Here is a 12,653-nt window from a genome sequence, read left to right as displayed (position 1 = left end):
TGCTTCCCTGTTCCCTTCATTTTCTAGCCTCACAGGCCCCAGAAACCTGTGTTCATTGAGGTGGCTGAACCAGCTGCGGGTCCCCTGCCCTGCGCTGAGGTGGGGCCTCTGCTCTACCCCTGCCCTTGGCCGCAGTGGACCATCTGGGCCAAACCATCCCTCACCCAGGGATCCAGCCTGTTTCTTCCACTTCCTCCTTCCAAGGCAGGGGGCCTCGGTGGCAATTTCATTGTCTACTCAAGGCTGCCTCAGAGAAAGAGCCACACAGGGTCGCATGGCTGTAGGTCCCGGGGAATGACAGACCACAGACCCACACAGCCTCCACACCTTCATGCCCCTGCCTCACACCCTGCCATGAGGCTCCACGCAAACCCACAGGAAGACACACGACGCAGCAGAACACACAGGGCCAAATGTTACCCTTTATTATGGTTCACTCAGTTACCAAAGAGACACATTGGCTCAGGCAGCTCAACTGCCAGCTGGGGAACGTCCATCTCCAGAAATAGGGAGCAGCAGTGGCACCAGGAGAATGGCAAAGCAGGTCACTGGGACCCCAGAACTGACCTGGGCCCTCCTCCACCCCACCCCAGGCCAGACCTTCCTGCAGAGATGAATGTGTGCCCTGCCCCCACTTCTCATACTGGTTCCCTCCCTGGGAAAGTGCATAGTTGCCTGGAGATGCAGCATCCCAGGGCCTGAACAAGCTGGGCCACATGCTGGGATCCATCTTTCCCAAGGGTAGAGCCAGGGTGTGGCCATAAAGATCTGAGCCAAAGAGGCAGATAGGACAGGAAATCGATTGACGATAACATCCAACAGGTCATGAGTGCTAGGCAGGGAGCTGGACCACAAGCCTCCTGGAGCTACCAGAGAGAGAAGTGAAAGGGAGCCGCAGGTCTAGGGTAGGGGAAAGGAAGGGAGGGGGAAGAAGGGCCTAGACCTAGGGTCCCTCTTCAGGTACCAGAGAGGAGGGAGAGCCAATCATATGTTGTGGCCCAAGCCTAAAGGACCATTAGGAGAACTACCAGAGGCCCCTGGCTCAGGTTGGCCTGGAAGCCCTAGGTGTTGGGTTCCAAGCTGCCGCCAGCCCAGAGTAGCCAAGTGGGGTTTGGATTTTTGTCCAAACAGCCCAGGCAGGCTTCTGTTGGGAGAAGGGGCGGTGGGAAATGGGCAGATGCTCTTTGCGTGAGAACCCACTCCCCTTCGGGCCCCACACACAGCTGGAGCCTCCACCATCCATGTTCTCACCTCACTTGGAACACAACAGCCCCATGGGCCTAAAACCACTCTCCTGAAAGGGGTAGGGAGTTCCGACTGCGTGAGGACAAGCCAAGAACCGAGGTCTGTAGGCAGAGGGGAGCAAGTAACCTTGATTTGGAAAACAAAACAAAACTAAACTAAAGCCAGAGAGCCTCCCCTCCCACCCGGCCTAACCGGAAATCCCACTCAGGCCATTGTGCTTGCAGCGAGGACTGGGCCTGTGCTTCTGCTGGGGCCTGAGTTCAAGTGCCCAGAACTGCCCTGTGACCAAGAGCAAGCCAGAGTGGGGGAAGGCATGCTCCCCTCACTGGGCCCTGCCTGCCTTCTCCGCTGACCTTCCCTCCGGGCCTAGTCCACAAAGCCCTGTCCCTTCTACCAGATTCAAACAGAACAGCTACCACTCCCAGGAATCCATAGTCAGAGAGATACCTAGATGCCCCAGTGTGCTGGAGCCAGCCAGACCTCCCCCAGGGACCAATCATCACCGACATGCCCTCTGCTCTAGCTGTGCATTTCCACCTGACAACTGGCCGGCATGACCCAACTCCTCAGGGACGGCAGTAAGGCAGATGCCACCTGGCACATGGTGTGGTAAGGGTAGGAGAATCAAGCCATCAAGCCACAGCAGCTAGGGGCATGGAGAGGAGGCAGAGGGACATAGGCAGAGGGGCTCAAGGGGGCTCTGGGGAGAGGAGGAGGAGAAGACAGGGAGAGAAAAGAGGAACTTGCCCCTGCAGGCCAAACTCTCAGACCCAAGGAGACTCACCTGCATTTCCATCCCCTGGGGGTCAGGTACCCACATGGGCTCTGCACCCCCCAGCTATATGCTCCTCCTACATCAGGGTAAGGCCCAGCTCCCCCACCAGCTTCCTTGAACTGGAAATCAGATCAGATCTGGGGATCTGGGCTCAGTCTCAGGAGCAGATAAAACTGGGATACTCAGCCTTGGGGAAGACAAAGAAAAGCCACATGGGAAGGAGACAGACAGGCCCTGGGCAAGGGAAGATAGCACAGGGAATGACATCAGGGAACAGATGAGGGAGGCGGAGGCTGAGGGAGGGAGGGCCTGGATGGATGAGAAGAGCAAGGTAATATCCCGGGCCTGTGCCCACCCTCCCACCCACCACCACGAGTACTAAATAGGGTTGCTTCCCGGGAAGACCGAAAGTGGAAACAGGTCCAGCTCATAACCCTAGGAAGGGGCCAGTCCTTCTGCTCTGCCTCCCCCAACCCTGTGAGGGATCCCTGGGCCAGGGTCAGAGATGCCAGGGGCAGGAGGGCCAGGTGGAGGGTGCGGGGGCTGGTTTAGCTCTAAACATACATCTAGCACCACAACAAGAGACCTCCACTGCACACTATTTCACGAGGGGACACAGACACAGCTACCACTGCACGGGACAGCTCCACGCGCAGCCCACAGCTCTGAGTGCCAAGAGCAGAATCCGAAAGGTGGGGGCCAGGGGACAGACATATACATACATATATATATATAACTCTGGTCCTTTGTACAAATTGGGGGAGAGGAAAGGGAAGGGGGAACCCTGCTTGGTCACCACAAATGACGATGTGGCTTGAGCCCCCTGTCCCAATGGCCCCAGCCCTGCCACCTGGTAGGCATGGCTGGTTCACATCTCGTTGGAGTGTGTGTAGTTGGGGGTGGCAGAATACTGAGTCTGAGGCTGATTCATGGCACCCTGGGCCGCCCCCATGGCTGCATTCTGGGCTGCCTGCTGCACGTGTGGATTCTTCCATGCCCCTGTGGTCCACTCCTCCTGAGCTTTGCTGAAACTCCCCCCACTTCCCCGGTAAAATTTATGAACCTGTAGGAAAAGGAGCATAAAGAAGGATTAATCAAAGAGAAACAGCAGCCCATCCAGGAAATAGATGGGACCCAACTGTAAAAAAGCAGTACTCCCTCCCATGCCTGCCTCTGTAGGACAGTCCTGCAGGCCGCTCCAGAGGGAGTCCCTTGGAAGACCTCGTGACACTCTTGTAACTTGGAGGAGGGCTTGTTTCAGATCACGGACCCTTCCCAAAGCCACCTTCTCACCCTTGCGGGGACCACGTACCATGCTGAGGGCGATGAAGGAAAAGACGGCCATCACCGTGAACATGACGGTAGGAATAAGCATGACCACCGCTGAGCCAACGTTCGTTCCGAAGAAGGAGATGGTGGCAATCCAGCCGCTGTAGGAAGAGGCCAGTGTGGGGCTGCGGGCAGGATGAGCAGTGCCCAGGACCCCCTGCCAGAGGAAGGGACTGTCTCATTGCCACAGGGAGGAAATGTATCATTGGCTGCAGAGGGACCATTGTACTGATGTCCAAAGGGCCTGTGTCGGTGGCTCAAGAAGACGCCTTCCCTGTGGCTCAGAGGGTGTTCCTCAGACACAACACTTCCTTCCCCCAGGTTTTCCCATAATGCTTGACACCCCTCAGCCCCCAAGAAACCACTGCCAGCTTCTCCTTTCCTCTGATGCTATGGCTGTACTACAACCACCAGTCACTCAGGCCCCATAGGCTCAGCAGCTTAGCACACAAAAGTAGGCAAAAGACACACCCACGGTGCCACCCCTTCCAGCCCCAGGCCACACCCCTGCCTCTTACCAGACTCCCCAGCCTGGGATGCCCACGGCCTGGATGATGCTGATGACCAACTGAGCCATGAAGGTGAAGAAGAATGCCATGAAACTGAAGGAGCTGTCAGTCCTGCGGCAGAGGAGGTGGCTCCCGTCACCTGGGCAGAGAGCCAGGGCTTCTCTGCCTTCAAGTTCCCCAAGCCCTTCCAAGTTTACGTGTAGAATGGACAGAAGACATTTAAAGGCCTTAATTGAGAGGTCGGAACGGAGTCGTTTTACCCATATATCTTTGCAAGTTTCCACGTGGTAGGCCTATGCATTGCGACATTACACAGGGCGGGACTTCCTCAGGAACAGACCACCCACTGCTACATGGATGGAAGGCCTCATTGCCATAGAAATAGATGGATCCATTGAGGCAGGAATAAACAGTCTCATTGTCACGGGATGACATGAATAGATGGTCCCATGGGTTCAGATATAGAAAGTCTCATTGGCACTAGAAGGGACCCTCTATTGGCACCAAAATAGTAGCAAATTGGCACTGCGATGGATGGCCTGATTGACACAAAGAGATTTAAGGCCCCATTAGCATTGAGATGGATATTCTACTGGCACCAAGACAGATAGCCTTGGTGCACTGATGAATAGTCACATTGGCACAAAGATTGAAAATGCCATTTGGCACTAGGTGAACACCCACTGGCATCAAGACAGCAAGCCCCACTGCTACATGGATGGGTGTTCATTTGGCACGGAGTTGGATGACCTCACTGCACATGAGCAGCGTCAATGGTACATGGCTGGCTGGTTCCATTGGCACATAGATAGATGGTTTCCTTGGCACCAAGTCAGCTAGCCCCACTGGTACTAGGGTGGGCAGCCCCACTAAAACAGGTAGCCCCCCCAGGCAAAATTAACATGCACTACCCAAGGAAAGTTATGACAGAGCTAAAAATAGGCCTTGTCTCTCGCTATTTCCCCCACCCAAGGGTAGAGTGAGGAGGAAGGGAACTAACTCCCAGCCCTCTCACCTCAACCTGGCACTCACAGAAAGCCCAATCCCTACCTAGCAATCTGAGCCAAAAGTTAACAAGGGAAAGTGAGTTTGGGGGAGGCCAAAAAAAAAAGGAAAAAAAAAAGAAGTGAGAAAAGATATGGAGAAGAGACAGGGGAGACGGGCAGAGATGGCTAGGCACTGCGGTTAGCGCCAACCACTTACTTGAAGGCCTTGTAAATGGGCCGAAACCAGCAGACGTAGGAGCAGGGTGTGAACAGGATGAGCCAGAGAAAGGCGAGGCCAAAGTTGGTGGCTCCCCCGCCTCCGATCAGCCACGCGAGACAGCCCACCAGGTTCACGGCCAGCGTGACGCTGTTCACTGCAGGCCCAGGAGAGCACATGCACACACAGAGACAGACATCCAGACCCATAAAGAGACACATGAGCACGCAGACATGGACACACGCACACGGTAACGCAACACAGACGCACAGTCAAGCCAGGCCAACAGCGCAGACAAGCACAGAGAGATGCAGACACATTCACAGATTCACACCCGCACAGAAGACCCACAACCCATAACAACGAACACACACAGACACATGAGACACACATACACACACAGAGGAAGTAACGACTGTAAGAAAGCAAGCTGGGAGCTCAGACCAGCCCCCCCACCCCAGCACCCACTCCTGAGAAATCTGGAGAGCAGAGCCTCCAGAACCCAGAGCTTCTGCCCAGCAAGCCCCTTTGAAGGGCCCCAAAGCCCCAGTGTGGTAGAAATGCTCTCGTCCTTTTAAGAACGGCTTCAGCCCCGACCCTCCCAGACCCACAGTAATCACCAAGCTCAAGACACGGGAAACCGACCTTACGCTTTCTCTTTCAAGGTAGGGGCATGAAAGGGAAAAGTAAAAGGTCTTGTGGAAACATCTCTTCTAGCCATTGTACCATCTACCTTGCACTTAAATGGGGCAGGCAATGGTGGCTGGAATCTCAGTCTTTATCTAATCCATTTCTTTTTTCTCTCTCTTTTTTTCTTTTTTTGAGATGGAATCTCTCCCTGTCGCCCAGGCTTGAGTGCAATGACGCGATCTTGGTCACTGTAACTTCCACCTCTCAGGTTCAAGGAGTTCTCCTGCCTCAGCCTCCCAAGGAGCTGGGATTACAGGCACCCGCCACCACTCCTGGCTAATTTTTGTATTTTTAGTAGAGATGAGTTTTCGCCAAGTTGGCCAGGCTGGTCTTGAACTACTGACCTCAGGTGATCCACCCACCTCGGCCTCCCAAAGTGCTGGGATTACAGGCATGCGCCACGGCGCCTGGCTGTCTAATCTATTTCTTAGATAACTCTCATGCCAGCTCCTCAGTTAAGTCTTCCTTTGCTACGGCAACCTCATCCTCTCCCATCCTCTGACCTTCTACAGACCTGGGCTACTCTCAAGGTTCCCCAGATATAAATCCCAGCCCATCAACCAGATTAAAAGTTCCCCAAGAGCAGGACTGAGGCTCGCCCTCCTCTGTCCCCACATATCTAGCTGAACTAGGAGGCACAGTGTCACTGAGTCACGGCCAGCAGGGATCTCAAAGATTTACAGATGAAAGTGATGCTGGCACTAACACACACCCAGGTCTGTGCAGCATATCATTATCTAACATCAGGGCACTCCCTTCCTTGAAAACAAGGCTGAGTCCACAAAGACCTGCCGAATAAACGAAGGAAGGAAGGCTCGGACATAACCTCAAACAGCCAGGCATCTGTGGCTCTGTCTTCTGAATAGAACCTTTAAGCACCTTAAGGGTTATATACATTTCCTTGGGAGTAAAGCACCTGGCAGGTGTCTAGTGAGGACTTAAGGAGGTATTTATAGCCCTTAAATCCAGCTTCTGGACAAGATCTTCCCAGGAGTGGAGTTCCCAGAGCCCAGGTCAGATGGAGTGCCCCACAAGTCTGGCCTAACCACCCTGTCACCCATTTCAGGGCCCCTCATAAGGAGTGGGTATTTCTTCCCAAACATTTCAGCTGCATTTCCTCTATCCCTGTTCATTGCCCCAAAATCTCCCAAAGGCTTAGTGTTAAAACTGATTTTTTTTTTTTTTTTTTTAGAAAGAGTCTTGCTGTGTTGCCCAGGCTAGAGTGCAGTGGTGCAATCTTGCTCACTGCAGCCTCTGCCTCCTGGGTTCAAGCGATTCTCCTACTCAGCCGCGATTCTCCTGCCTCAGCCTCCTGAGTAGCTGGAATTACAGGTGCCTGCCACTGAGCCTGGCTAATTTTTTTATTTTTAGTAGAGATGGGGTTTCATCATCTCGGCCAGGCTGGTCTTGAACTCCTAACCTCAGGTGGTCCACCATCTTGGCCTCCCAAAGTGCTGGGATTACGGGTGTGAGCCACCACACCTAGCCCCATAGTCTCTTTCCACAAATAAGGAACCTGTTGCCTGGGAAGCAGAATGACCAGGCAAACTTGATCCCACAGCTCCCAGCTCCCAGTTGAAGGCTCCTCTCTTTGAGCAATCTTCCAGAGAAAGCAAGACAAATGAGGCTTTGAGGGAAGGATTCCTCTCCAAATCCAGAATCCTGAGGTCCTAACAATCCCCAGAGGTTCCCTAGAAAGTTACTCCAGTGGAAGGGAAAGGGGAAGCAAGAAGACAGGGATTACACTGCAGAGAGGGACCCCTGTCCAGATGCTCTGCGAATGGAGGGTGGAAGGGAAGGAAGGGAGGAGAGGCCCAGTCTCCCTCCCTCCTCCAGCCATCCTGGCCCACCCCCATCCCATGGCACTCACACATCCAGAGGTAGTAGAGGCGCTTGGTCATGCTGAGATGCTGGGGAGGAATGTCTGCCTCGAAGTCTTGGTAGAAACATGGCTTCAGCGGGATGAATTTGGGCAACGGTGGGAAGTTGTTCACTTTCTCTGTGGATGAAACACAACACAGCATCACTTCCAGTCTTCCCCCCAACAATCCAAGATGCCCATCCTTTCCCTGGCTGTGCTGCCCCATTGGCCCCTGTGGCCACCGACCACTCTGCTTTCCCCACCCAGCCTACCTCCCCAGGTCAGCCGTGATGATCCCAAAGCAGCCAAAGGCCCTGAGACAGTGTCACTCAGAATCAAAAACAATAGATGTCACCTTGTCAGACAGCATTTATTGTTTTTGATTCTGAGTGACACCGTCTCAGGGCCTCAAGGTGCCACCCTCTCAGCAGAGGCAGCTCCAGACAGAGGAAGCGGGATGCGTGAGGATCTACAGACATGGGTTCCAGCCTCTACTCAGCATTCGTGCTCTGGGGCAAGTTATCACCCCTCTCTAGACCTCAGTTTATCTGCTGGAGTGGGGGCTGGGCTACACAGTCCCTAAAGTTCCCTCCAGCTCGGCATTCTGTACCTCTGAGTTTTCTGAACCAGAAAAAAAAGGTGTCAGAGTACTGGAAAGCAATGGAGACGGGAGGCGGGGAGTGGGGGTGGGTGGAGGAGGGGCAGACTGAGCCACCCATGCTGCTGCTAATCAGGCAGACCGACAGCAAGACAAAGACATCAAAGTGCTCAATTCTTGGTCCCTAGGAATCAAGATCTGACAGAGAGCTAGACAATGTCATGTTGAGATTCTCAGACAGGCCTCAGTGGGGAGAGTGGAGAAAGCCTGAGATGAAACGAATCTGGCCTCCAAAGACTAGGGGAGATAAAGGGATCAAGAAGAGGGCCACCCAGGCTATGCTCACTGTCAGGTCCTATTCACACAGCCTGGTCCTCTCCTTACCTGCCATGATGGTACCAGCCGGCCCAGTGGCCTGCCCACACCTCTTTGTCCTGACCTGGAAGGAAAGAAAAGCCAGAGAAGGATGAGATCAGGGCTGTGCCCACCCCGGTTCCTCTCTACGCCCATCTGGGCTGCAAGCTCCCCAGGGCGGAACCAGCATATACTCCCACAGTGCCGTGAACACAGTGGAGACAGCTCTCTCCTCCCAGAGCCACCCTTCCACCAGCTACATCTTCCCAGCTGCTCCTGCCCTCTGTCTCAAGGCACAAAATCCACCCTCCAAAAACCCCACCCAAGGGTGCGAAAGGAACCTGAGAGGGGACCCCATACAGGGAAAGCCAAGTGACATTCTATTCCTTGACCTTGAGTTGCAGACTGAGCCCCAACCTTGGTCACAGGCCAGACTCCCTTCGCTCCTTTTGCCCTTGGCCATTTGTTCATTTATTAGGACACTTATATGGTGCTGGGAGAGAGAAGGAGCAAAAAGCTTTGGTCCCTGCTCTCCCCATGAAACAATCACCTCTGCAGTAAATCATACAAAAGGCAAGCACAGCTGCTGTGAAAACATATATAGCATATGTCATGGTGATCTAATCTGGTCTGGGGGGTCAGGGAAATTACTTTTTTTTTTTTTTGAGATAGAGTCTTGCTCTGTCACCCAGGCTGGAGAGCAATGGCTCGATCTTGGCTCACTGCAACCTCTGCCTCCTGGGTTCAAGCGATTCTCTTGCCTAGCCTCCCAAGTAGCGGGGATTACAGGCATGCACCACCACATTCGGCTAATTTTTTTGTATTTTTAGTAGAGATGGGGTTTCACCATGTTGGTCAGGCTTGTCTCGAACTCCTGACTTCGTGATCCACCCGTCTTGGCCTCCCAAAGTGCTGGGATTACAGGCGTGAGCCACCGCGCCTGGCCTAAATTTTTTTAATTAAAAAAAATTTTTTTTGGCCGGGCGCGGTGGCTCACCCCTGTAATCCAAACACTTTGGAGGCCAAGGCGGGTGGATCACCTGAGGTCGGGAGTTCAAGACCAGCCTGACCACCATGGTAAAACCCCATCTTAAAAAAAAACATTTTTTTTTTTTTGAGACGGGGTCTCTCTCTGTTGCCCAGGCTGAAGTGCAGTGGTGCAATCCCAGCTCACTGCAGCCTCAACGTCCCCAGGTTCAGGTGATCCTCCAAGCTCAGCCTCCTGAGTAGCTGGAACTACAGGGATGCACCACCATGCCCAGCTAACTTTTATATTTTTTGTAGAGATGGAGTTTTGCCATATTGCCCAAACTAATTTGAATTCCTAGGCTCAAGCAATCCACCTGCCTCGGCCTCCCAAAGTGCTAGGATTACAGGCATGAGCCACTGCACCCAGCCTCAGGGAAATTAAAAATAAGTGGTAGCAAAGACCTAAAGAATCAAGAGGAGTTCCCTGGGCAAAATAGCCTTCTAGGCAAATGAGAAAGCATCATACAGAGACAGATCCTCACTAGGAAGGAGTTTCACACTTTTTTTCTTATACAGGGTCTGATTCTGTCACCCAGGCTGGAGTGCACTGGCACTCCTGGGCTCAAGCCAGCCTCCTGCCTCAGCCTTGAGTAACTAAACTACAGGGACAGGCTATCAGGCTAATTTTTAAATATTTTGTACAGAGGAGGTCTTGCTGTGTTGTCCAGCTGGTCTCAAATTCCTGACCTCAAGCAGTCCTCCCCCTTTGGACTCCCAAAGTGCTGGGATTGTCGGCATGAGCCATCTATCATAAGGGAAAGAAAGCTACTGTGGTCAAAGCAGAGTACAAATAGGACAGCAGATGAGACTAGAGAGGCGAAGTGGGCAGGATGTGCTTCCTGAGACCCTCAGGAGACAATTTTGAAGGGGTCATAAGGGGGTTTTGGGGAGCAGGGGAAAGGGAGCAATCAGAAGACTCTCTGCCCACTTAACCCTGAGTGGTTGGCGGAGACCCATCATGACAAGCCTGTGTGAGACAAGGTGCAGGTTTCAGGAAAGGACAAACAGCTGTGCTATGGACCTGCAGGGTCTGAGCCGCTGGGGGACACCTGGCCATGGCATCTTATAGGTATCTGGAGTGTACAAACATGCTCTGCTCCTGGGAGTTCAGCAGGAGGCCTCGCTGACCCATACGAAGTAATCATTGGCAAGCTAAGGCCAGGGAAAATAAGCGGCAATCACCATGTTAGAACAATAACTTTGGTGGACATTTGTATAGTCAACAGCAGAAAATGGTCCACAAGCAAGTGCTAAGGCGATGCAATGTTTAAAAGCTGGGCAGAAATCTGCTTAAAGTTTTGGAATAGGAAAGCCTCATCTATGGTGTTAGAAGTCAAGATAGTATTACCCTTCAGGGGGCAGCGACTGGGGCACCTGTTCCTGGTCGGGGTGCTGGATGCATAGAGATGGAGTTTCGCCATATTGCCCAAACTAATTTGAATTCCTAGGCTCAAGGGACTCTAAACATTCTCCAAGCATAGACACAACTTGTGCACTCTCCTGTGTGTTAGACTTCCATGAGACATTTGCATTGAAACAAAAACTTCAGGCTGGACGTAGTGGCTCACACCTGTAACCCCAGCACTTCAGGAGGCCGAGGCAGGAGGATCACTCGAGTCCAGTAGTTCAAGAACAGTCTGGCCAACATAGTGAGACTCCATCTCTACCAAAAATAAAAAATTAGGCAGGCACCGTGGTGTACGCCTGTAGTCCCAGTTCCTTAGGAGGCTGAAGTGGGAGGACTGCTTGAGTCTGGGAGGTGGAGGCTGTAGTGAGCTATGATTGCACCACTGCACTCCAGCCTGGGCAACAGAGCAAGACTATCTGAAAGAAAAAAAAAATCCAAAGAACTTCTAGCATTCCAGTCAAATTCCTCTAGATCTGATTAAAAGTTTGGGCAATTACAATGTTCTGGGCCCTTTCGTGATATGGGATCAAATACAGATATAAAAACCCAGTAAAGGGTCGGGTGTGGTGGCTCACACCTGTAATCCCAGCACTTTGGGAGGCTGAGGCGGGCAGATCATGAGGTCAGGAGTTCAAGACCAGTCTGGCCAAGATGATGAAACCCTGTCTCTACTAAAAATTACAAAAAAAATTAGCCAGGCATGGTGGTACATATCTGTAGTCCCAGCTATTCAGGAGGCTGAGGCAGAAGAATCCCTTGAACCCAGGAGACGGAGGTTGCAGTGAGCCGAGATCATGCCACTGCACTCCAGCCTGGCAACAGAGCAACACTCTGTCTTAAAAAACAACAACAACAACAACAACAAAACAACAAAACAAACAGTAACATCTACCACAAAAAGAAAAGAGAAAGACATAATAGAGACAATCAGGAAATGATACCCACGCACAGGTGCGTTAATTGTGGCAGTTTGTAATAACAAAGGATTAGAAACAATCAGTTGGAGACTGATTAAACCAATGGTACAGTCATACAATGGACTGTTCCGAAGCTATTTTTAAAAATGCTCTGCAGCTGTTAAAGATTTTAAAAAGGTTCTCTGGTACTGATATGGAAAAATCTCCAAAGACACTAGTAGTTAAAAAAAGCAAGATGTAGAACGGACTGTATGTTACACATTTTGTATAAGATAATAAGAATATAGTTTCCTTTTCGCCTAACAACCCTGCTCCTGTTAAGTCATTTACCTACATATAAGAAATGACAAACACACACGTTATTCAACATGGCACTATTTGCAATAGCCAAATGCTGAAAGCAACCTAAATGTCACTATTTGAATAGAGAGTATTATACAGATGTAAAGAAGAGGTCAGGCATGGTGGCTCACATCTGCAATCTCAGCAGTTTCAGAAGTGAAGGCAGGAGGATCACTTGAGGTCAGGAGTTTGAGGCCAGCCTAGACAACATGGTGAAACCCCATCTCTACCAAAAAAATACAAAAATTAGCTGGGCATGCTGTAATCCCAACTATTTAGGAGGCTGAGGTGGGAGAATCAATTGAACCCGGGAGGCAGAGGTTGCAGTGAGCCAAGATTGCGCCGCTGTACTCCAGCCTGGGTGACAGAGTGAAACTCTTGTCTCAAAAAAAA

General features: G+C 51.9%; 1 protein-coding gene across 3 annotated transcripts in view; it reads right to left on the bottom strand.

The window, feature by feature from the left end:
- Nucleotides 1-402: 402 nt before the first annotated feature.
- SCAMP5 (secretory carrier membrane protein 5) overlaps nt 403-12,653 on the bottom strand; it is a 27,065-nt gene continuing 14,814 nt past the window's right edge. For 2 of the 3 annotated variants that reach the window (XM_017519593.2, XM_017519595.1), the window contains 6 exons: nt 8,595-8,649; nt 7,622-7,750; nt 5,062-5,218; nt 3,868-3,969; nt 3,333-3,450; nt 403-3,083 (listed from right to left, as the gene is read on the bottom strand). In XM_017519593.2, the coding sequence (XP_017375082.1) occupies nt 2,889-3,083; nt 3,333-3,450; nt 3,868-3,969; nt 5,062-5,218; nt 7,622-7,750; nt 8,595-8,601 (708 nt within the window). In that variant the 5' untranslated portion in view covers nt 8,602-8,649 and the 3' untranslated portion in view covers nt 403-2,888. Of the gene's footprint in view, nt 3,084-3,332; nt 3,451-3,867; nt 3,970-5,061; nt 5,219-7,621; nt 7,751-8,594; nt 8,650-10,941; nt 10,981-12,653 lie in introns of those variants that run through there. The other variant, XM_017519594.2, reaches the window with a different exon arrangement.

This window comes from Cebus imitator, unplaced genomic scaffold (assembly GCF_001604975.1).
Source record: "Cebus imitator isolate Cc_AM_T3 unplaced genomic scaffold, Cebus_imitator-1.0 Scaffold757, whole genome shotgun sequence".
In the NCBI taxonomy this organism is placed as follows: domain Eukaryota; kingdom Metazoa; phylum Chordata; class Mammalia; order Primates; family Cebidae; genus Cebus; species Cebus imitator.
The sequence above is the reverse complement of the archived record's forward strand: the minus strand, read 5'-3'. Positions and strand labels throughout refer to the sequence as shown.